Below are 12,172 nucleotides of genomic sequence, written 5' to 3'. Positions count from 1 at the left end.
TACGTCGGTCAAAGGTGATAGAATGTTAAGGATAGGAACATGGAACGTTAGATCACTTCGTACCTGCGGTAAGCTAGAGAACTTAAAGGTGGAGATGCGAAGAATGAACCTCGACGTATTAGGTATCAGCGAAATGAAGTGGCCCCAGGAAGGAGACTTTTGGAGTGGAAGCTACAGAATGATACACACAGGATCGCTAAATGGTAATGCTGGAGTAGGCATAACGCTTAGAAAGAGCGCCGGGATGCGTGTCAAAAGCTACCTGAAGTTTAATGAAAGGATAGTAATGGTGAAGATAGATACTAAACCTGTAGCTACTGTAGTGGTACAGGTTTACATGCCTACTTCAGATTATGAAGATGAAGAAGTAGAAGATGTCTACCAAGATATAGCGGAAGTTATCAAGCAGGTAAGAGGGGAATAAAATCTTATTATTTTAGGTGACTGTAATGCCGTCGTCGGCGAAGGTCAAGACGGAATAATAACTGGGAAATATGGGTTGGGTAACCGAAATGAAAGAGGAGAAAGGCTACTTGAATTCTGCATGGAGCACAGGCTAGTGGTTGCCAACACTTTATTCAAAAACCCCCTGCGAAGAAGATACCCGTGGACGATGCAAGGAGACCTTAGAAGATTCCAAATTGACTACATTCTAGTGAAACAAAGATTCAAGAACCAGGTGAAGGACTGGAAAAGTTATCCAGGGGCAGATATCTATAGTGACCATAATTTAGTTATGATGAAATACCACCTTAAATTTAAAAAGTTGAAGAAAGCCGTGAAAAACATATGGCCAGTTGAAAAATTGAGGGAGGTTCAGCATCAACTGGCTTTTAAAGAGGCTGTAGAAAAGAAAATAGGGGAGGATACGGCCAATAAACCAATGGAAGAGAGTCGGAAAACCATTAGAAGTGGTCTGCAGGCAGCAGCTGAGGAAGTTCTTGGTAAAAAAAGAGTCGTCATGAAAAAACCATGGATCACGCAGGAAGTATTAGATCTCATTGAAGAAAGAAGAAAATACAAGGCTGCGAAAACAGAGGAAGGACAGAATTGTTACAAGAGGATAAGGAACGAAATATGTCGTAAAGCGCGGAAGGCTAGAGAAACGTGGTTGAAAAGTATTTGTGAAGACGTACAAAACAATCTTAAGCATGGAAAAGTAGAGGCCGCCTATAGGATGGTGAGGAACCACTTTAAAGAAAGGGGCGTAAGATGTAATACCCTTAGGGACAAAAACGGAGAACTAATGATTGAAAACGAAGAAAAAGGGAAGAGATGGAAGGAATATCTGGAAGACCTGTACAAAGGAAGCAGCCTCAGAACGAATGCTATCGAAAACGAGAAGGAAGTGGATGGCGATGACATGGGAGCCCCAATTTTAAGATCAGAATTTGATGCGGCTGTAAGAGACCTTAGCATAAATAAAGCGTCTGACATCGATGATATTCCCGCAGAGCTAATTAAAAATGCAGGAGAGAAGAACCAGCTATAAAAAATCATTAGTGAAATGTATTTGACAGGTGAGATACCAAAGGACTTCGAGAGGAACATTATAATCCCTATTCCTTAGAAGAAAAGAGCGGAGAACTACGAAGACTTTAGGACCATTAGCCTTACTACTCGTCGTCGAAGATACTGACAAGGATCATCTATAGAAGAATAGAACGAAAAGCAGATGAGTACTTGGATGGATTCCCTACCTTTTTCCCGAATCGTTTTTTCGGAATCCACTTTTCCCGAATAACCTTTTTCCCGAAAGCTTTTTTCCCGAAACCCTTTTCTCCGAAACATTTTTTACCGAACACCTTATTTCCCGATTGTATAAAAAACAAGCTATTTATCGTAAAATTCAACAAGTTGGACTCCAAGTCCCTTACAATGACCCAACAGATAGAACCCTCACAACGACAGTTCATATGATGGCAGCTTTAGCGTTTGAAGTCGTTGAAGACGTCGAAACAACTTTCGAGCTTCTAAGAAAGTACGCGGATAAAAATATTCCCAGACTTGAGCCAATTATGAAATATTTTCAAGAAACATACGTTATTGGTGCAAAAGCTGTTGGCAGACGACGCGCTGTTCCTCCTCGATATCCTCCTAGTCTATGGAATCAACATGAAGCTACAAAAGCAGGTTATGCTACAACAAATAATGCATCTGAAGGTTGGAATAACCGCTTTAGGTTACTATAGTCGGGAAAAACCACCCAGATTTATACTCAGCTGTAAAAGAGCTGCAGAAAAAACAAGCTGACGCAGAGATTGCCTTGATAGAATTAAGTGTTGGGAAAAGTATCAAGGTCAAGCCAAAAAGAAATGGTACGACATGCATCAGAGGCTTAAATCGGTTGTAGAAGAATATGAAGATTACAAGAACGATAGGAATTTTCTTGAATTTCTTAGAGCTATCGCGCACAATATAATTTTCTAAAAAAATGATGTATCTTGTGTGTGAATATATTTGGTTATGAAAAATATGAACTCATTTTTATACAATCGGGAAATAAGGTGTTCGGTAAAATATGTTTCGGAGAAAAGGGTTTCGGGAAAGAGGACGCGTTACGATTCGGGAAAAAATTCTTTCGGGAAAAAGGTCGTCGGAAAAAACGATTCGGGAAAACGGTCGGGTACCACTTGGATGAGGACCAATTTGGATTCAGAAAAAACAAAGGCACAAGGGAAGCAATATAGGCCCTTAGACTGCTCATAGAGAAGAGAATGGAAAAGAACGAGCCAACGTTCGTTGCGTTTGTGGACTTAGAGAAAGCATTTGACAGCGTGGATTGGAGCACAATGCTAGGAATTCTAAAGGAAATTGGGGTTCTCTATAATGACAGAAGAATCATACACAGTTTATACAAAAAACAAGTAGTGGTCATAAAATCAGGGCCTAGCTGTGAAGAAGCAAGAATGAGGAAAGGAGTGAGACAAAGCTGTGCATTGTCACCCGTAATTTTCAACGTTTATATTGAGAAAGCCATTTATGAAATCAAAGAAAAGGCATTGGGAGTGAATATCGATGGAGAAAAAATTAGCATGCCAAGATTTGCCGATGACATAGCCGTTATAGCAGAAACAGAGAGGGATTTGAAAAATATTCTGATTAATATGGGTAGGGTTATGGGTAGATATCAAGTGAAAAGAAGCACGAAGAAAACCAAGATCTTAGTATGCAGCAGAAGAGAAGAAGTCAAGACTAACATTAAAATAGGGAGGCAAACACTGATAGAGGTGGATGAATTCGGTTATTTGGGAAGCAAGATAACTAGTGATGGGAGAAGTAAGAAAGAAATTATCAGCAGAATAGCCCAAGCGAAGAGAGCATTCCACCAAAAGAGAGACCTGCTTACAACGGGAAACTTAAATATGGAAGTAAAGAAACAATTTATAAGAACCTACATCTGGAGTATGCTCCTATACGGAAGTGAGGCATAGGCAATGACCGCAGCGGAGAAAGCAAGGATAGAGGCCTTCGAAATGTGGTGCTATAGAAGAATGATGAAAATCAAATGGATCGACCGAGTTAGTAACGAGGAAGTCCTAAGAAGAGTGGGATAGAAGAGAAGCCTCATGAAAACCTTAACAAGAAGACGGAACAACCTTATAGGCCACATTTTGAGACATGATGGCCTGATGAAGACAATCGTCGAAGGACAAGTAGAAGGCAAGAACGGAAAAGGAAGACCTCGAACAAAATATATATGGAGCAAGTGAAGAAGGATGTGAAAGAGAAGAAATACGTAGGTGTGAAAAGATTAGCTGATAGGAGAACTGAGTGGAGAGCTGCGTCAAACCAATCCTAGGATTGTTGACCAGTGATGACGATGAAGGGAGTTTAGTGGTGATTCATGGTATGGCCATACATGAAGTTTAAAGACCTAAATGAAGATTATAGAAAGCATGTCGGTAGCCTCTACTACAGAACTTCAACAGCTGCTGCAGAAGTGTTTCTTGGAAATGTGCCAATAGATGTCCAGTTGCAAAGTGGTCACCAGAAGATAATTGAGGAAAACAAACAAACTTCATCACCAATTATTTCTTTTATAATATTTTGTGAAACTTATGATGAGCCCGCTATAGGAGAGGAGGGGGATGAGGGTGCTTTCTTCGACCTTATAAATTAGAGAGCGATGAAATGATAAATAGTCACTCGGATAGATGTCGAAAACATGCAGTCTACACTTCACCAAACGTTCAAAATCAGACTATAAGAACATGCGTTGTAGTTGTCGAAGGAAGTATTATCGAAAACCATACATCAGCATAAGCTTACGCCGAAATGACCGATGAGACAGAAGACATCGCTGAAAAACAACAGCTACCTATTGGAATGGAGTTTTATGATGAGAGTCAAGAAAAAATCAGGGAGAAATTTGTAGGCTAATTTGAGTGTAAATCTAAAGATGCCCCTACAATCGCTAATTAAAATCAGAGTTTTTACTTTACCAGAATCTTTCAGCAGAACATTATGCTGGATTTAGATTTGACGGATGTTCTACGGTGGCCGGAAAAGAAGGTGAAGCACACGCCATTCTGAAGAAATAGTGCAGAAATTATTAATTTTCTTCATAGCACAAGCCACGAACTATATCTCGTGGTCAGTGATGCTAGCAAGCTACCAGAAATAAGAAAAACAGTTGCAACGGTTGAGGATACAATATCCTTACGTGAGTCACCAGCCCGCAGGAATTCGGTAACCAATCTATTTAGACTCAGTGAGAGCAGATGGTCTGAGAAATACAAGAGCGTAAGAAAATTTCCAGACATCTTCCTTGAAATCGTAAATGCACAAGAACATCTCTCGGTCGAAGGAAACTATGTTACAACAAAAGCTGCCCGGCTAATTGCACTGTGCAGTTACGAAACCATTTTTATCGTTAGTGTAGTCATCATTGCAAAATATCTTGCAATTTTGGAATCCGTTGTGAACGTCTTACAAGGAAAATATGGATATGATTATGGTGAGGAATCAAATTGGGGAAATCTTTGATGCCATCAAGAAAGATAGACAAGAAATTGAACATATTTTCGATGAAATACTTTATGAATCACATGATATCACAGAGAAAGTAGGGGGCTTATTACGTAAGTCATAACTCCGGAGCTATGGAGCTATAAGAGTTATGATGGCTGCCATAGCTCAATTTGCGATTACAGTAGTCAAAATAACTCCGATAGGAGTTGCGAACTGGAGCTATCTCGGGGCTGGAATAACGCAGGCTTCTGACCCGTCCTTATGATAACTCCAGCCCGATTTCCTTCGCTTCTCTACTGTCATTTGTTGATTTCTGCCGTCGGAAGGTCGGAATCTGAAGGATTTGGCAATGGATGGACCAATAAACATATTTGGGGAAGGATGATGAGGGTGTTTGCGGAGTATGTAAGAAGAAGGAGACATCTGACATTAGAAATGAGACGAATAAGGGGCTCCCACTATCCAATCGAATTATATGAAGACCATTTTCGAATGTTTTTCAGAGTGTCGAAAGACATTTTTCAATATCTCTGCCGGTCTCTGGGACTCTCACTAAGGAAACGCAGAATATCTGGACTAAGCGTGGAAAAACAAATAAATATTATTAAAGAATTTTCATAATACCACTATGGGCGTGTGTAATGTTGAATCTTCTTATTCTGCGTCTGAGATATTCTGCGTTTCCTTCCTTACTGCGTGTAGTGTGTGTCCCAGAGACCGGCAGAGATATTGAAAAATGTTTTTCGACACTCTGAAAAACATTCGAAAATGGTCTTCATCTAATTTGATCGGATTGTGGGAACCCCTTATTCGTCTCCTGTCTAATGTCAGATGCCTCCTTCTTCTTACATACTCCGCAAACACCCTCATTATCCTTCCCCAGTATATGTTTATTGGTCGATCCATTTCCAAATCCTTCAGATTCCGACGGCAGACATCAACAAATGACAGTAGAGAAGCGAAGGAAATCGGGCTGGAGTTATCATAAGGCATTTTTATTTTCATTATTGGTATTAAAAAAATGTGTTGGTGTGTGTGCAATTATATCTTCGTTCTGTGTAGGCATCTGTCATTATCACTAGCACATTTTTGTTAATTGTCTATGAAATATTAAGGTTTATCACCCCACATTTTATTCATTGTTGCCTCCCCGCCAGATAGCTCTAGCTCCGAGTCAAAGTTACGTAATAGGCCCCTAGGGGTTGTTGAGTTCACAGTGCCATGAATCTCAGGAAAGCAAATGCGCGGAAGAAATGCACCATCTGAGATTGGGATTTAATACTGGAAATGTCGTTGGTCGCCACTTATCTTGATTCATTAACTTCATCTTTGAATACTCATGCGAAAATACATCTGCTTTTGCCTTGACCTATATCCATCCTTCTTCCCTGCTATAAATTGCTTAAAAAAAGATGGAGGAAATCTTTCATAAAATTTTTCCTCGGAGTTTTATTAGTTGGTTGGATGGTTTTATTGGTTGATAACTCTACAGAATAAGATTTGTGGTACTATCTGTGGAAGAAAAAGGATTTAGCAGGAAACAAATTAAAGGATATAGAAGTGACTACTATTAAGGAGGAAGCAATTATTTATTTCCCAGCAACAAGGCACGCACTCCTAATTTTAAATGCTTTTCTATCCACCACGGCTACTTTCAGTACACTTAGAAGGGTGCAGAACCGGCTCGGAAGTACAACAGGAGACGAAGTTGTGATTTGGCTGTGTTTGATGAGCGTCCATCGGAAATTCTTAAAGGAAAATCAGGACTAGATTGAAACAAAAGTTTGGAACAAATTTTCTTTAAACCCAAGAAGAATTATATTAGTATAAGAAATGTAACTATAATAAAATAATTTTTTCGAGCAAATAATTTCAAAAACTAATACATCGTCGTTATAATTTTCTTAAAATTTTGATTTCATTTACCTTTGCCGTGCTATAACTAGAACGACCACTCCCACACACCACTTGGCGCGCACTCGACTCGGCTACCTGACCCGTTGGGATACTTAGTGAGGTGCCTGATGATGAGGCATTGCCGTCGACGACTAGTGCGACGGTTAAAACATGGATGCCGTAATTGTTATTTCATAAGTCAGGTTTTCAACTCATTAGTTCTAGATTGAAGCTTTCGCGGCTAACGGTGATTAAAAAAGATTGGAATACGGGTGTATGCCGCGTAATGGAGATCGCCCTCCCCCATGGGGGCAATCTCCATTACGACACGAGGGATACAACCGTATGCAACTCTTTTTTTATCATTAGTTCTAAGTATTCCCAGGTAATCGACAACGGAGATTTTATGCGTGTTAATGCGGTATCTTAGAATGCTATGTAGATTACGGAATTTCCTAGCAAGATTATACCTAACTCCTTCACAGCAGTAGAACTAACTCAATCAACGACTTCAATCCTTAATCTAAAATATGAATTCGCCAGTTAGCAAGACACGACTCATTGCCCTCTCTCAGTGAATATGCCCAAAGGTGAAATTTTCCGTTGTAACCCGTTGTTTAGTCATCGGTGATCTCTACCCTCACCTACGCTTAGAGGGATGAAGACGGTGGTTTCCACGAGTTCGGGGAAGCATGCCTGACTTCCTTCTCTAACCCACTCATCCAATGCGGCCGTTGGCCCTCGCTAGATCTGTCTGCCAGTACGAGGGATAAGCAATAATAAACTGCACATTAGGTACTATCCCTCGGCAGCCCTCATTTTGATTCTGCGCGAGGGCTCAATACAAAACGGCCCCAAGTCAAGGAGTGGTTTTCGTCCGCTGGGTGAGCACTGAGTACTTTTTTGACTAAGTATTCACCAGGTTTGAGCCCACTGTCCGCCATGCGTGTTTCTGCCCTCGTCGCCATTAAGCACGATCGTCAGTCGTTGAACCACTTCGCCTCCCACCAAGGTGAAAATCAGGATTATCGCTTTCATGGGCCTCGGCTGTTGCCTTGACTTTCGAGAACAGTCTCCAGTGATAAAAGAAAAGCAATCACCTGCCTCGTCACTCTCGGCCATAACGAAGGGATCAGTGAAGGGTGGGCAGTGACCTCGCCAGGCCACGTTCCTGAAACACCTCTCCCCGCTCAATTTACCATTCCCTCTCTCTCTCTGTATTTATTCTCTCTCTACTCTGTCGCTCACCGCGCGAGGAGCAATTAAACTCGCTGAATCATTTCAATTTCAACTCATTAGTTCCAAGTATTTCCAGGTAATTGACAACGGAGATTGGGGTTACTTAGAATTTTAGCATTGGTATAATTTCAGGTGACGACGAAATCACGACGCAAATACACACAATAAAAGATTTTCTTGGATTTTTTTTCGAGCGAATAATAAGTATGAGCGTATAATAAATGGAGATAATTTTTATAAAGAATTCCAAACGTTCCTGATTCTTGAAATTTTAGCAAGAAAGTAAGTAGTTGAAAAGCCACGCAAGCGTGTAGCGAAAGGCAATTTTCTGAAGGCATACTTAAGTAATACTTAAACATGGAGACGTGAAAACCTGCTCCCGTAGAAAAATTGGTTTTTCTGCATGAGAATTTGAAAGGATCCAATAAGTACGTATTTGTTTCATGATTTTCCCCGGCATCGTGCTCATTTACGTATTTAATCATTATTACAATTGCACAAATGTCTTTACTCAGGGTTCTGCCTTGAAGTTTGGATACATATACTAATTAAATTGCCGACATTTACTTGAGGTTAAGTTAATTCAATTGTGCAGGTGGTATTTGTTTAAGACATTTGTAATGTTTAAGACATTAATTTTCATTCATCACGTAATTCTACTACACAAATACCATCAGCGTTCCTCATTACCTTTTCCTTTTTACATCAGACCAAGCATTCAGGATAGAAAATTCACAAGAAGATTTGAAAAAATGATATGTAGGAGCATGCATTGTAGTACTGCCTGGTCCAGAAATTGCTGTACTCGACTCGACATTCGCGAGCAGTTTTCAACTCGACTCGAGATCAAAAAGGGCTACTCGCACATCCCTTCTCGGATTTCTCTTCCCCACGCCACTTCCCACGTACGCTTTCCATCCGCTGCTCTTGTTTTCAAGGATTCAATTTTGCGGATCGCGCGATTGAAAGTCAGTTATCATGCAGGGCGGATAACATTTTTCTCCGGGACGAATAAATCACCATCTGACGTTTGAATTACGGGCACCTTTTGCTCTACGGGCATCTCTCACCCTCTTACTGCAAGTACTTACGCTACCCTTGCTATGTCCGAACTTTAAATATTTAAATCTTCAAATTAAATTGATTAGATTTAAAGTAAGACAAAATTTGAATTATGATTCCTTCTGATTTTACATCATATTCTCGGAAATGGATATTCCTCGGACTTGATTTTAATTTCAATACTTTTCGTGGAAAATTCAAAGGGAAAGACTGCTGAACATTAAATGTCATCATACTTTAAAATCCCTCAATCGAATCTAAAGAACGCCCACGTTGTCATTCGAATCTCCATCACATAAAGATGTCATTTCATGCTGATGCATTTTCCCTATGGAGGCCATTAAAAAAAAGCCTTTGAAAAATCGTTAAATCTCATTATGTTTCGCATTAAAAGAATGACAACTTTATTTTTCAACATTACAACCAGAAACCAATGAATTTCATAATCCATCGCAATAAAACATCGAATCGCATCGCATTTTGGCATTTTAAGCCCCATTTGCCAATAAGATCGAGCATTGTTAACTTTTGAACGTTCTTATGTGATATCACTTTGGAAGGAATTATCATTCTAAATGGCTTCCATTTAAAAGATTGTTCAGAATTATTTCCACATCTTAAAAAAAACTTCTCATAAGTTTAATTATTAAATAGCATATTTACAAACATAGAACGTATAAAGCATTCAAATGAATTTTCTGGTTAACTGACCAACTACTCTTTCTTCTTTTACAGGCGATGAAAATCCTTTCGAAGAGGAAGCTCATGAGAAAAGCAGGAATATACGGTGAGCATAAAATTAGCCCTGTTATCACTTCATGATGATCACCAGACCAAATTTCAAAATACGAGGAGGGCGATCTCGCGGCTGAGCTTTACGCCAGCAAATACGTCCACCGGGTTGCGGATGGGAGGTCAACTTGTCGAATAAGCAGTCAAGGACAAAAAGAGGCGGCATACCGAGGTGCTATGGGTCCATCCCTGGGTATGATAGGCCATCTAAGGTATACGTTAAACCGGTGAAGATGCCGTGACTTGGCAACAGGAGGTTGCCAACAATTATGCCTCACATCACCCGGGGGAGAGGGCAGCAGCTCTTCTTCATATGAGTGATGGTGGAGACAATACTGGTCGGTTCAGCGACACTCATTTCACTTCAGGCGTGGTAACATTTACTTTAACGGCTGTAGTACTGCGATGTGGAAGGCAAGGGGAAACCACCACATTATCATCCCGAGGAGCTACTCCAACTTTATACAATCTAACATGATGGAATTCTCTCGGGTAAAATATTCCGGAGGTAAACTAGTCCCCCATTCGGATCTCCGGGCGGGGACTACCCGAGAGGGTACAGCGATCAACTGTGATAAAGTTTCGAGGATAGATACATGGAACGTGAGATCACTTATGACTTGCGGTAAACTAGAAAACCTTAAGGTGGAAATACAAAGATTGGATATCGACGTGGTAGGAATCAGCGAAATGAAGTGGCCTGAGGAGGGAGACGATTATACACACAGGATCTGTAAACGGTAATGCTGGGGTTGGGATGATGCCCAGGAAGAGCGTCGGAATGCGTGTGAAAAGCTTCCTATAGTACTATGAAGAGATGGTTATGGTAAAGTTAGAGACCAAGCCGGTAGATACCGTAGCGGTACAGGTTTACACAGCCTCCGACAGACTACGAGGATGAAGAAGTTGAAGACGTCAACGATGATAACAGGGAAGTAATCAAGCATGTAAGGGTTGAAGAAAACCTTATTGTGCTAGGTAATTGGAACGCTGTCGTCGGCGAAGGCGAGAATTGAAGGATAACCGGAAAATATGGATTAGGAAAACGAAATGAAAGGGGTGAAAGGCTCCTGGAATTCTGCACAGAACGCAAATTAGTGGTTGCTAACACGGTATTTAAGAATCACTTGCGAGGGAGATATAAATGGAAAAAGTCATGAGTTAAAATAACATTTCAACTAGACCATATTTTAGTGAATCAGAGGTTTGGAAACCAAATAAAGCACTGTAAAAGCTACCCTGGGGCAGATGTCGACAGTGATCATAATCTAGTGATGATGAAATACCACGTAAAATTCAATAAATTAAAGAAATCAGCGAAGAACTTATGGAAATTAGAGAAACTAAAGGAGCCAAGAAATCAACAGGTTTCAAGAAGTAGTGAACAGCAAGATAGGATCAGAAATCAGCGGAGGATAACTGGACAAATATAAAAAGGGGACTACAGGAGGCGGCTAGAGAACTTATAGGGAGAAGAAAGTGTGTTAAGAAAAAGCCATGGATATCTAAGGTTTCCGCGGCATTTCTCCATATGATTCACGGGTTTCGGGCGTTCCTCCGCGTTGAGTTGTCCATAGGTGTCGACAGTTTCTCCATCCATCCTGACAGCTGGAGTCTTCAGGTCAGAAGTAACGATGCATAAATATGGCCGTCTTATATCGGTACTCTGAGGATCGGAGGTCGGTTTTCATTGGTTGGTTCTCAGGTGGACTCTGATTGGTCATTGATTTTGAAGACCTTTATACATGTTTCGGCTAATGTGTAGTCGTCTTTTCTATTGCAGTTCTCAGGATGCTTAGTTATCTCTATAGCTTCTCGTATGAGCATAGGATTCATTACACAGGACTTTAGGCTTATCGAAATCCACAGTGTGGCCGTGCTCCTAGACGGCGGAACTGCTTCTTCTCCGTGTCACTAACGCATTAATTGATGCGCCGAAGGCGCGATTATAGCTGTACCGGTGAACCCAATTCACCCTAACCAGCCAGGTTACATTAGAACAATTTTTGTGCGCAGTTGTTTGTGTTGTGAGGGTAGTGATTTGTTTGTGTGAGCAGAAACTTAAAACTATTGAGGAGGTAGATATTTACATTGGGATTACTTTAATACAATATTACATAATAACAGGTTATCTTTACCTTGATGATAAGGAGTTTGTTACATTTGCTATGGATGATGAGGGTGGAGTTACTTTACTCTCTTTTTATAC

General features: G+C 40.5%; 1 protein-coding gene across 1 annotated transcript in view; it reads left to right on the top strand.

Moving 5' to 3' along the window:
• LOC124156632 (calcium/calmodulin-dependent protein kinase kinase 2-like) overlaps positions 1-12,172 on the top strand; it is a 245,208-nt gene that overhangs the window by 179,103 nt on the left and 53,933 nt on the right. Inside the window, exon 4 of the mRNA XM_046531289.1 lies at positions 9,907-9,958. Within this exon, the coding sequence (XP_046387245.1) occupies positions 9,907-9,958 (52 nt within the window). The remainder of the gene's footprint in view (positions 1-9,906; positions 9,959-12,172) is intronic.

Source organism: Ischnura elegans, chromosome 3, assembly GCF_921293095.1.
Source record: "Ischnura elegans chromosome 3, ioIscEleg1.1, whole genome shotgun sequence".
NCBI lineage: Eukaryota > Metazoa > Arthropoda > Insecta > Odonata > Coenagrionidae > Ischnura > Ischnura elegans.
This window is presented reverse-complemented; position numbering and strand designations above follow the sequence as displayed.